At 44.9% G+C, this 13,397-nt stretch overlaps 1 protein-coding gene across 1 annotated transcript in view; it reads left to right on the top strand.

The window, feature by feature from the left end:
• The first annotated feature begins 207 nt into the window (after positions 1 to 207).
• The window catches only part of Cdh2 (cadherin 2), a 214,192-nt gene continuing 201,002 nt past the window's right edge, over positions 208 to 13,397 (top strand). Inside the window, exon 1 of the mRNA NM_031333.2 lies at positions 208 to 1,108. Coding sequence (NP_112623.2) covers positions 1,049 to 1,108 — 60 coding nt within the window. The 5' untranslated portion in view covers positions 208 to 1,048. The remainder of the gene's footprint in view (positions 1,109 to 13,397) is intronic.

Here is a 13,397-nt window from a genome sequence, read left to right as displayed (position 1 = left end):
GGCTGCCGAGGATCCGGCCCGCTACCTCCGCAGCTCGGTGGCCTCCCATTGGCCGCGACGCGGGCGGGAGGCTCGGGAGGAGGGAGGCGGGAGCGAGGGCGGCGGCGGCGGCGGCGGCGGCGGCGGCAGCGGCGGGAGGGGACCGGGAGGCCCGGGCGGCGCGTGCGGCCAGGCGGGAGAGCGGCTGCAGCTCGCCCGGGTCGCGCCAGTGGAGACCCTTCGCGGTGCACGCGAGTGGCGAGGAGCAGGCGTCTGGGGCCGACGCGCGCGGGCGGCGAGGGGCACGGCCACCGCAGCTCTCCCCCCACCACACCGCCCCCCGCTTCGTGACACCCCCCACGCGGCCGCAGCCGGAGAACAGTCTCCAAGTGGCCTGGGAACAGGGAAAGGGACGCCGCGGAGGCCTGGCCAGCGGGACCGTCGCCCTTTGTGGGCGCAACGCGCACGGCCGCGAGCGCCCTTCCCGGAGGCGCTCTACCCCCGGAAGCTTTGTCGCACCACTCGGCCCCGGCGAGGACGTCCAGGGAAAGGGAAAAGCGGGGGCTCGAAAGCTCGCGTGGGGGAGCTGCTGAGAGCGCCACCCGCCCAGCCGCCACCTCCGTATCCTCCATCCGCCGCATCTCTAGGGCTGCCTCCGCACTCCCGGCCGGAGCCCAGCCGCCTGCGCTGCGGCCCGCACACACGCACACGCGTGCACTCACTTACTCACACACACATACACACACACTCGCGCACACACACACACTTCTCGGCGCGCACGCACGCCCGCCCTTCTCCCCGCCCCCTCCCCAGCTCCTTGATCTCCCGTCTCTTTTATTACTCCTGGTGCGAGTCCGGCGGACTCCGAGGCCCGCTATTTGTTACCAGCTCGCTCTCATTGGCGGGGAGCGCAGAGCAGCGGAGAAGGGGGTGGGGAGGGGAGGGGAAGGGAAGGGGTGGCCACTGCCCGGAGCCGTCTCCGCGCTGCTGTTGGTGCCGCTGCCGCCGCTGCTGCTGCCTCTGCTGCCGCCGCCGCCTCCGGCTCCTCGCTCGGCCCCTCTCCGCCTCCATGTGCCGGATAGCGGGAGCGCCGCGGACCCTGCTGCCGCTTCTGGCGGCCTTGCTTCAGGTAAGCGGAGGTCCCGGGTGGGTCGGGCTGCGAGCGGGGTGGGGCGTGCGGCGCCGGGTCCCTTTGTTCCCCGCGCCGCTGCGGGGCCGGGCTGAGCACCCGGGAAGGGAGGTGCCACACCGCGCGGCCGAGAAACTGCACGGGCATGAAGCTCGGGCCGGACTCCCGAGCCAGGCTCCCTGGGCAGCTGCTCTACCGCGCCTTCTTTGGCGAGCCTCGGTCACAGGGTCTCCTTGGCTTCGCCTTTGAGTCAAGGCGAGCTCGAGGGATGTCCCCAAGCAGCAGAAGAATGAGGCAGAAGAACTCCTAGGTTTTGTAGTTTTCTGTGCTTCTCGCCCCCTCGTATTGTACTTTGATCCGATTTTTTGTTTGTTTGTTTTGTTTTTTCCTTCAAGGAGGGGTCGCGAGTTTGTACTAGGATTCTCACTCTGGTGTCTTAGTTACAGGACTTGCCTCCACCCCACCCCGCTCCAGTACCCGCGCGCCTCCTGGTGCGCAGGGGCGCCGGTGTCCTATTGTCTTCATCCCAGCTCAGAGTTGCCTTCTGGCCTTTGGATTCTCTTTCCCTGGTAATATTCTATATCGATCCCACTTGGAAAGCGAGTCTGGTCCCCTGCCACAAAGAGCGTCGGCCGGCAGGCGCTTCAGCACGCTCGTGGCCCCGGATCCTTGGTTAGACCTGGCGAGAAGTCCCCATTACTTGGCCATACACACATGTATATATTCCTTTCTCTGTAGGATTGCCTCTGCCTTACGTGGGTCCTGGGGACACAGTTGCCTAGGGCCACCCTCACTTTTCCCACTCTCGGAAGAGCGCCAACGAGCCTTTTCATTGACCACTTTGGGGCTTGGCGCCTGGAAGCACCTGCTCCACGCAGGTCCCGAGTTCTCGTGCTACTCCGCGACGCGGGACCCCAGCCCAACTTTCCCGAATCTTCCTGGCCAAGGATTTTCCTACCCCAATCCCGGTCTTCTGCAGGTCTCATTGGCCAAGCCACACAGCTTTGAATGAGACCCTTGCCCTGGGCGGGGTCTAAGCGGGGGTCCCGAGTTTGTCCCCACGTGCGGTGGGGTCTGGTGGAGTCTGCGGGAAAGGGGTGTGTCCGCCCTCGATGCGTGGCAAGGAAGCCCGCCCCGGAGTCCCGTGCACACCCCCATCCAGAGAAGAGGGTGGCCAGCAGAGTGGTAGCCCCAAATACGGGCGAGGCTCGGAAGTGCCACCCCGCGGGCAGTGGAAGTGAGAAATGGGCACAGATGGTGCTGTTGAGTCCCCTCCCGAGTCAGGGCCTGGGCATCTGGGCCGCAGGACTAGAGAATGCTGCGGTCACCGAGGCGGGACAGGGACCGCGCAGGGTCTCTTTCTCCCGCCGCCCTCTAGAGGGGTGTGGGCCGCGCCCGCGTCGAGCCCTGTCCATGGTGCGCGGCGCTGCAGAGTGTGGCCCTGCCCTGTTTACCCCTCTGCTCCAGGGTCGTGCTCTCCCCAACGCCCACTCCTAGGCCTCCCGGGTCCTCTGGTTCCCTTCCCCTTTCTTGGATTTCTCCTTTTGTTCTTCTCCTGCTGGTCTTTCTCTCCCCCTTCCCCCACTCACCAGTTCTCCACCCTCCCCCAAGGCTTTCCTGACTCTGGGATTTCAGAACTATTAGACTAGACATTTTTGGCCTCTGCAGTTTTGGAAAGTGGATGGAATTCTTTCTAACTTGGAGGAGACCTGCCAGTCACTTGCTAACAAAAGTACCTCCTGTTATAAAACCGCCCTTTATTCTCCCAACGCACTCCCCTCATTCCTTCACCTCCTGTCATTTCATTTATTGTCTCTTCTCTTTTAAAATGGGCTTTTTGAAAGAGGTTAGACCGCAGGGGAAGAAGGAAAAGAGTTCTGCTTCCAGTGTTTGAAGTTAAGGGGAAGACAAGACAAACTTAAGAAACCCTGTGTATATTGTATTTTCTGTCTCTCTGTTTTTTTTTTTTTAACAAAAGAGACATCATAAATCAAAAGAGCTCACTTTTCAAAGCAGGATTTTTATACATCACTGAATGCTTTTGCCTCAATACTAGCTATAGATGATTATTTTGTTAATAACTCTTTAATATAAGTGTAATTTCTAATCGAATATTGATCCGTGAAGTTGGTGCATGTGTTGGCCATTAATGCATGGGGATTTTTTTTTCCTTTCGCTCCTCTGTCTTGTCTGAGGTGAATTTTGGATGCCCTTTTTTCTATAGGCATTAAAATAGCACTTATAAACATTAGATATCAGCTTAATGTTCCCAGAGCATGTTATTTCGCATTGCCTTTGTGCTGACGCCGACACCGATAAACCATGGTAAAGAGGGAGGTTATAACTTTACCGTGGGGTATGCAACAGCCTTACACTCCTAGTGCAGTCACACTGAGGGATTTTGGAAGGTCATTAGAGGCAGGCATTCCAGTTTCGCCACTGGGTTTTAGGGGTAAGTGCACCATGTGGATTGTACAACCGAGATTAGCAGTGACTTTGAGCTAAAGGTCTGCTTTACACTCCGGAACAACAAAGATCTATCTGCAAGGTGAACGTGGACCTCTGCAGTCATCTGCTATTAAAAGTCTCTAGTTGCCCCCCCCCCTTCCAGTGCAGACTAAGCAGCAAGGGTTTTAGAGCAGAGAATGGACAGGCTATTAGTGTAAATACAGAGGAACCTTATCTTTTCAGACCAGTTCTTTAGCAGTGAATGTTGAGAGGATTCTGTACCTTTGGTTCCTTAGAACAGTCTGTGTCCCATGCTTCTTGTGCCCGGGTTTTCTTTAGTTATACCTCTATCTAGATTTATATAATTCTGATTAATTTTACATAACAAGATAGTCACCCTCCAAGCTTTCTTCTTCTCCTTCATTGCAATTTGAAGGTGTCAGCATTGTCTTTTTTACACAAAATGAAACAGAATTTGAACATGAAACGTCAATGGCTGAGGGTAAAGCATTATGCCACCAAGTTATGATTAGCATCCTTTTGTAAAGTATGTAAGTAGCTTTCAAACCATTACATAGACTTATTGTTAGGGGGCAAATCAATTTTACTGTTATTACCAGCCCAGTAATTAATAGATTAGGAACCTGTCTTGTTTTTCTAGTTCACATTTTATTTGCACAGGCTGCTGTTCTGATTTAAATATTCTTGATTGCATTAAGTAGAATCAAGGCCAGTGCCTTAATGTTGGGGAGGAGAAATCTAGAGTCTTAGTTTGATCCCATGTGGTTTCAACCCTGGATAAAGATTGTGAAAGAGCTGCATGCAGTATGAATATTTCTCATCTACCTCTAAGGTACTGATTTTGCAAAGGTTAACTGATATTCAGCACTTAAAACACATAAAAAAATACACAAGCTTTGTTTCAGGAAGTGGGGAGTCCAGGATTCGATGATGACTTTATGTTTAAAGGATTTCTTCTCAGTATTTGATTTTTATGTGTCCTGGTAGGCTAAGTTCTTGTGAAAGTAAGACTCAGCTTAATTTGTATTCATGTTAGACTTTGCTCACTGAGCATAACTTTGCCTTTCTTTGCCTTTTCCTGGGGCACATCAGGTCCTAACAAGAGGGGGTCCATCCCAAACATACTGGCTATGATTTGAAGAAGGACTATTTCTCTTTCCTACAATATTTTTGGCCATAGTTTTAAAAGGACACGTGGCACACGTCTAGGCTTCAGTTTCAAGCTCAGGTTACGCACAGAGAGTACGATGTTTGCCCTGGATACTTTTGAAAATCTCTGTTCTGACATTCCAAAAGTTCAAGAGGAAATGTTTTTCATTAGTTTTTATTTTTTACAAAAATCTTCCTGGAACACATTATATCAATAACAATATAGGGTACTAAACTGTCCTTGATTTTTTTATTAAAAAATTTTCAATCCATAAGTCTGTTGTGCCTAGTTAAGGTTTGGGGTCATTAATCATGGAATGTGGAGACTTAAGGCCATATTTAATCTCATTTCAAAATGCTGCCCCTGCTTTTTCCTAATCCTAAGTGACTCAGAAGCCATCCTGTTTTCAATGGGGAGCTTCTCGAGTTAGAAGAGTGATTTGAAGGGAAAATCAGAGCTGTTATTTAAGAAGTGGAGTGTTTATGTATACACTTCACAATTTTACCCAAGTTAACATTATTCAAATTTGTTCTTTTGGCTCAAATACAAAAAGTAATCAAGTTTAAGAACTGCTCAGATTTGGCAGGGAATTTTATCAACCATTTAAAAATATGATAGATTTGGAATTTGGATTTGTTGGAATACGTACTTTATATCTGCCATCAGAACATCCAGAACCTAAGTATTTTCCAAGTAAAGAACTAGGAGTTGAAATATAATTTGCACCAAGTTATCATCTGTAACTGTATCTGTTTTCCTACTCGAACGTTATTTTTGCTTCAAGTTTTTTGAAGATTATATCTGTTAATTTGAACAAAACCAGCATTATATTAACTAAATTAATATCATCATACATTTTAACTAACCCCAGTCTTACTGGGGAAGAGGTACGCATAGCTTAATAGTCTGATAAGAGTTATAATCTGTAATACAGAATCTGTGGTGTCAGACTAGATGGGAAAGGTGAATGCAGAAACTAAATGAGACCTTTTGGAAGACATCAGTTTTAAAACGATAATTTCTATTTTAGCAGAGTTTTTTAAAAAGATTTAGATTAGACATAAACCCTGTTTAGTTTTGTCTTTCTTTTTCTTTTAAAAATTGAGGAGTTTCTTTCATCTTTTAGGGATTTTTAAATATTATTTATTTATTTATTTATTTATTTACTCACTCGTGTGCATTGGTGTTTCGCCTGCATGTATGTCTGTGCGAGGGTGTCAAATCCCCAGGAACTGGAGCTACAGACAGTTGTGAGCTTCCCATGTCAGTGCTGGGAATTGAACCGTGGTCCCCTGGAAGAACCACCAGTAATCTTAATCACTGAGCCATCTCTTCAGTAACCCCTGCTCAGTTTCTTATTCCTTATCAATTTTTCTTTTCTATTTCAGGATACTTTCACATGTGGTCTTTCAAATGCACTCACAGCATTCTAAATCCTTAGTCCTTGGGTTGTGTATGTGCATATACACACATACAGAGATACAGATATATAACATGTATGTGTATATATGTAAATGTCTGTATATGTACGTGCATTTATATATATATATATATACATATATATAAAATATATGTAGAGATCTAATATATAGAAGGGCATTTCCTTCTGCGTTAAGTGCAGTTTGGCATCAAGTGACGACAGTGAGTGGTTGATTTATTCCTTTGTGTAGATACTGATTTAAAGCATCATGAGGATGATTGTGCTGTGTACATATGAGCTACTCCTGTGTAGTGTGAGAGGCAAGAGCTTGTGTGGAGATCAGGAAGCTGGGAATGTAATCTGCTAGATGTAGTCTATTCACTGTAAGCTCTTGTGATCACATTTACTTCAACACTACTATCCTGGTGCTTGTTGGGCTAATTGGTTGCTAAGGACATTTTGCTTCAACACTACTGTCCTGGGCCTGGTTGGGTTAATTGGTTGCTAAGGACTTTTCCACTTCTGTGACTCTTGGAATTGCTTAGAAAACACTTCAACCATGCTTTATTTTTTTAATTGTTTTGAAGTAAGTTTAATTTTAAATGTAAAATGTAAAAATCTTTAGATACTCAGAGGGGCAGATAGGATTTTTGAGGATTCACTGTCCTACAAGATAGCTTAGCAGACACTCATGTTTTGTACTCTTGTCTTTTAAGCTTGAATATCTAATGCTGACCATGCTACTTTAAAGACCACATGTGAAGTGAACTATTATGAGAGGAAAATAGACTTAAAGGGAAATATGACTAATATTACAGAGATCACTTTTATGTCCCCATTTGCTTTGAGAGAACAGTTTGCATGAAAACCATTGAATTGAGTGCTAGCTCCGGCATTAGAAATACTGGCCTTTGACTAGGAAGCCCTCAGATTTTTTGCAGGTTATTCCTGTATTTAAGACATAGACACACTTATATGATGCTTGGAGGTAGATATTGAAGCATTGTTTACTAGAAATGTAACTTAGTCTCTCAATATCCCTCAGTAAGAAATAGTTTAATAATTTGTGGTGCAATACACAGATAGACTTGAGAATTCCCTCTGTATGGAACAAAACATCTTAGTTTTACATTTTTGGAATTGTTAACGCAGTCCAAAGACCTAGGATAGCTACACGAGATGGCTGTCAAAATAAGCAGTGGGGTTGCAGTCTTCTGAGGACCAAGTGGATAGTAAGATAAAATAGAAACATATACAGCTTAGCAGAGTGTAAGTAAATTGAAGTTGACCTAAACTAGTGGTAGAGAATTCAGACAGCATGAAACAACACACAGTGGGTCCAAAGGATGGCTACTGGGATGACGGAGAGCCTGTGGAGGTTAGATTTTGTCAGTTTGTCACAAACCAGTCTCTTGGGGACAGAGCACCCCAATCATGCAAACACCTCCATCCGCTTGGCCTATGGTCACGTCTCTGGGTGATTTCTTGATTAATGATTGACGTGGGAGAGAGATCCCACTCCACTGTGTACAGTGCTACCTCTGAGCGGGTGGACCTCGGTTGTCCTTACAACGAGAACTGAGCCAGGAGGAGCCAGCCAATCAGCAGCATTCTCCACGGCCTCTGCCTCAGTTCCTGCTTACAGGTTCCTGTCTTGAGATCCTGCCCTGACTACCCTTGTGAAATGGAAGGATAAGCCAAAGAAGCCCTTTCCTTCCCAGTTTGGCTTAGTTCTGTTCTTTATCAGAGCAACAGGGAGAAACTGATCAAGGCTACATTGCCATAAAACATCCATGTTGACCTCATGGTAGGACCGTATTGTGTGGGGTTACCTGTGCCAGGGAGGTTACACCAGCGGGAGTCACTGGGCTATTTCTTACATTCTCCTGGCTGCTTGACTACTACGCATTCATCTGTTCTGTTGGAGAAGGTGGACCTTAAAGTGAGGTGGAAGTCTGGGCATCTGACTGCCTCTGTTTGATAAGTGATTATTCTTGTTTTTCCCAAGTCCAGTTGGGGAAACTTGTTATGTGTTTTTAAAACGCCTTGAGCTACTTAGAAGAAAGCATCACTGTGAATATGAAATGCGAGAACAGAGTGACTCAGATTTGCAATGATCTGTCCTTAAGGTTTTTTGTTTGTTTGTTTTGTTTTGATTTGGTTTTTTTGTCTGTTATTAATTTCGGATGTATGGGTTGTTTGTTTACATGTATGTCTATGCAAACATGAATGTGTGTGTCTGGTGCTTAAAGAGGCCAGAAGAAGGCATCAGCTTCCCTACAACTGGAATACTGACAATTGTGAGCCACCCTGTAGGTGCTGGCTGTCAAGCCAAGGTCTTGGAAGAGCAGCTCTGGGTATGAACCACTGAGCCCTCTATCCGACTCCCTACGTTCCCCCTCAACAGAATATGCCATGTGTGCTAGGAAAGATGGAAGGAAGGACAGAAGGCTGGAGGAAGAGATTGAAAGGAAGGAGAGGCTACTTATTAGTGTAGGTCCCTGCTACTGTATACTGAAACTGTCATTTCAACGCTGTCCTGTGTGAAGCTTTCAAATGATTATTAGGCTTTTTAAACCACATTTCCCTCATGGTCTCATCCCCTCATCCCATCTTCTCTCCTCATAAGTTCTGTAGTGTTTTGATGAATTAAGAAATCATTTCTACGAGAAAGCAAGTTGAAAGATCTGTACTTTGAAATATTTATGATTCCAGAAAGTTTGGAATGAGAATTGTCCACCAATCATTTCTTTTCATCATTGAGCTAAATTTTGACACCCCCCCCCAGCTTCCTTCTGTTGCCCTGAGTTTTGTACTTGTTTACATTTTGGCTTGCCGTGGGAGTTGTTACAATAGCCATTTACTTTTCTCCCTCATTTACAGCTTCCGGGTGTTTCATAGTGTGCTTCAGACTTTATAACTTTATAACAGTAGAGTGCTTTAGAACTCTACTGTGTCAGAGGAGCTCACAGACCATAGAAAATCAGGGACACTTAGGTGTTTGCAGTCAATTTGCAAAGTCTTTTTTTAAAAAAAAACCTTTTACATAACAACAAATAGTTTATTTAAGATTTTTTCAAAGTTAGAAATTTTTATTTTAGAGGTCTGGGACAATGGTGTGCAATATTTATGTAACCCTGCAGGATAGGTGATGTTATTCTCCTTTTAGAGGTAAACTCAGGCAAGCATGAGTATTCAGAACCCCAATTAAAAATATGTCTATCGTAGAAGACTCAACTTGACCTAGGCCCCTTTTTTAACACGGTATTGAGAATGAATATCACATTGGAGTATTTCAGTTCTAATGTGTGGGATTGATTGTTTTCCTATATTTAATGTGTACACATGCACATGAGTGAGTGCACACTCGAGTATGTGCATGCGTGTATGTATGTGGCAGGGACCACATGGGTATAACCACGTGTGCATGTGTGCACCAAAGCATGCAGATATGCGTGGAAGCTGGAGGACCTTATTGGCTGTCTTCTTCAGGGATTCTCCACTGTATTATTAATAGTTTGAGATAGCGACTTCCGTTAATGCTAGATCTTGCTGACTCCGCTCGTCTGCCTGTCCTCCAAGCCCCAAGGCCACCCGGCTCCCCCTCCAACACTAGGGTTGTATGGGGACAGCACGGGATCTTACTGGGGTTCTGGGCGAATCCAACATGACTCTTCATACTTGAATGGCAAGCACTTTACTGCCTGAGTCGTCGTCCCATTTTACATTCTCTCTGGTTAATCTCAGCCTTAAATATTTTGCTCTTCTTTGGCATTTGAAGCCAAAATGTGATGCTTAATTAAGATTTTCATCCTTTTTATATATCGTTTCCAGTAGTAAGGAAAAATCTTAGCCAAGTGTCTCATTAGTTATAAAAGTTGTTCAGATGGTTGCTGTTCACAAATAGGATGTTAACAAATACACAAAACATGGTTTCGAGCCAACCTTGGAACTTAACAGAATTTTGCAAAAGTCCAGAGATGGAGATGTTTTGGGATTGTCTTCCCACTGTATTTTTCATCATGACCTTAAGTCTAAGATATGCCTACATTTTGAGAGTGTTTTCATTCTAATGGCTCACCTTTCATGTTTGAATATTTTTAATTACTTTTCTTTCTCACAAATGAAGTTATTTGGAAACTTGTATACACACACACACACACACACACCTCAACAGTGTGACTCAAGACAAGTTCCTGTGAGCATTTTATGGGGAATATGCTGTTTTCTATTGAGAAAAACCATAAATATTTTACCTGTAACATGACTATTTGTGGGTAAGTGGATACACCTGACTTGTCCGTAATCTTCTACAATTTTTTTGTTTGTTGGTAGGAAGCTATTAAAGGATACCTGAAATAAGTTTTTAAAAAGCCAATATTTTTATTAAGTACAAAAGGAAGGTTATCTACTCCCACTTAATATAAATCTTTAATTGACTATGACCACTTTAAATTTTTGCTTCATGTTGGCTTAACTGGTTGACATAAAATCTTATGTTAATTTTTATTGTTTTCTGGGCAAGGAAATAAAGAAAAGCATACTTTGTGCAGCAAAATACTGCCCCGTGCTAATCCCTGTGGCTCTGTTGTAGAAAGTACTCGATGCCAGCATTAACAGATTACCTTTTGATAGCTTGCTTCCTTAAATGGTATGGAATTTGAAATCCAGATTGCTTTCACACACACACATACACATACACACACACACACACACACACACACACACACACACACACACACATACACACGTACACTCTGCTAGATCAGTGGTCCTCCACCTTCCTAATGCTGTGACCCTTTAATACAGTTCCTCATGTTGTGGTGACCCCAACCATAAAATTATTTGTTGTTACTTCACAACTGTAAATTTGCTATAGTTATGAATCATAATATAGATAGCGATAGGCAGGATATGTGACCCCGTGGGGGTCTTGATCCAAGGTTGAGAAACACTCTGTAAGTCTTCCTAGAGGATATGCTGGTTAGAGAGTCCTGGGTGGAGACACAGTACCTAATGGCAGCAATTGCCCTAGTGGTGCAACTGTAGCAGCCCCTCCAGTTCCAGGTCCCCCAGTGACAACTGTTTGCTAGATGAGAAACATCAGAGATGCTCTTTATTTCACCATGTACCTTTTTAGAGCATGCTGTCTATTATCATGGACTCAGTATGTCCGTGCCATGGTCCAAGCCATTCGAGTGTTTTTATTATTTACATTTATAACAGCCACAGAAGTACAAAAGCCTCCCAGAAACAGCTATAGGAATAGGTTAAGGGTGGTAAAAATGGACTGTGGACAGATCGTTTCACTGCACTGAAAGGGCATTTAACCTTTGTGGTGTCAGTTCACTGAGCACCTTTTGTGGATCTACCATTTAGATCTCTGTGTCTGTGGTTCTGGATGTCAGGCATGGTCGCTGGAGTGGAATTCTGTGACTTATCCTCTCTACTCTCCTTTTTCTCAAAAAGGAGTATAGAACCAAGGAACTATCCTTCTGAGCACATCACTTCCTGCAGAATCAGATCCTAACCTTTTCAGTGAGGGTTCTTAATATCTTCTCCAAGCTTACCGGTGACCCACTTTCAGCAAGGCCCTCTGCTCAGTCTCCATGTTTACTTTTGATTTGAAAAAGCATACACAGAGTGCTTTGTTGTGACCCCCGCTGTTCCTTTTCAGTGGTCCAGAGTGTCCTTGGGTGGACTTCACCCTGTAGTGTTTATGTAACTGTGTTCAAAGAGTTGAGTTGTCAATGAGAACTGCACCCCCGCAACCTCCTAGCACTTCCCACCTTTCCTCACCTCTAGCCTAGCTCCTCCCTGAGACCTCAAGTTCCATAGTTATGTCTCTTTTGTTTGTTTGGTTTTGGCCAGTAGGGAAACTCTAATTTTCCTCTTGTAGGTGCAGCTTGAATTTGAATGTGTAAGTGTAACTGCGTGTGCAGCTGTGTAAGTGTAACTGTGTGTGTGGCTGTGTCTGTGCATGGCGCCCAGAGGGTAACCTCTGCTGCCATTACTCAGGCGCTGTGTATCTTGTTTCTTGAGACAGAGTCTGTCATTTACCTCCAACTGAAGAAGTGTTCAGAAGTTGGCCAGAGAATCCCAGAGACCTGCCTGTCTTCTTAACCCCACCCCAGCATTTCATATACTGGGCTTTTGTTACTAAATTCTGCACATCAGATGAAGGCCCCTATCCTTCCTCAGCAAGCACTACTCACTGAGCTGTTTCCCCAGCCCTGTAATTTATTTTATTGCATTAAAAAGATTGTGTTCAGCTGGCCAGTAGGGGTGCATGCCTTTAATCCCAGGGGTTGGGAGGCAGAAGCAGTCAGATCTCTGAGATTCGGGACAGTCAGGGGTTGGGAGGCAGAGGCAGTCAGATCTCTGAGATTCGGGACAGTCAGGGATACATGGAGAAAGTTGTCTCAAAAACAAACAACAACAACAACAACAACAACAGCCAAAAATAAACAACAACCCCCCCCAAAAAAAACAGCCATCCAAAGGTGCTCTTTTAACCATAAAAGTAATTATTCACCTATCCTATTTGTGCCTTTCTGTCTTCTCTGGTAGGTAAATAAGAACTTTGAGGAAAGAGTGGCATAACCATTGGTGTGATTTACAATTAATCTCCATGCAGATGAAGCTATGATTAGGTTTATAAATTATTTTCTTTAGAAGCCTTCTTGATGGATCTGTACTTTAAGGGGGACAGTGGCACATTTAAATGTGAGTAAAATGGATCACTCGACAGATCGCTTGTAAAATTTTAGGCTGGAAAATAATGACATTTTGGAAAATGGTGAGCTTATCTTTAGTGATTTATTTGCGTTGATAATGAATATTTTCAAGAGTTCAATTCCTTATTTTCCTAAACCTTGGCACTTCTTAATTAAAATATATACACATATAAATATGTATGCCTTTGACTGGTGCGTCTAGATATGCATTGTCAATATGACAATATCATACTACACCAAAGCTTCTTATTGAAGTGCAGTGGGAAGTGATGTGGCTTGTGCTAGTTTTCCACGATTTACATACACATTCACATATACTTATAGATACATACACATATACATAAGCATTCATATGCATGATAATTATCTTCGTTTGCTGAGCCCCCTGGATAGAAATGCTTCCTTTATTAAATGTAACCTTACACTGAGTTAATAGCCTTGAATGGCATTGTGCTTTAGTGGTTAGGAATGATCACTGTACATAAGCGACTGGAGCAGGCACAGTTTGTCTGT

This window comes from Rattus norvegicus, chromosome 18 (genome assembly GCF_036323735.1).
Source record: "Rattus norvegicus strain BN/NHsdMcwi chromosome 18, GRCr8, whole genome shotgun sequence".
Lineage (NCBI taxonomy): Eukaryota > Metazoa > Chordata > Mammalia > Rodentia > Muridae > Rattus > Rattus norvegicus.
The sequence above is the reverse complement of the archived record's forward strand: the minus strand, read 5'-3'. Positions and strand labels throughout refer to the sequence as shown.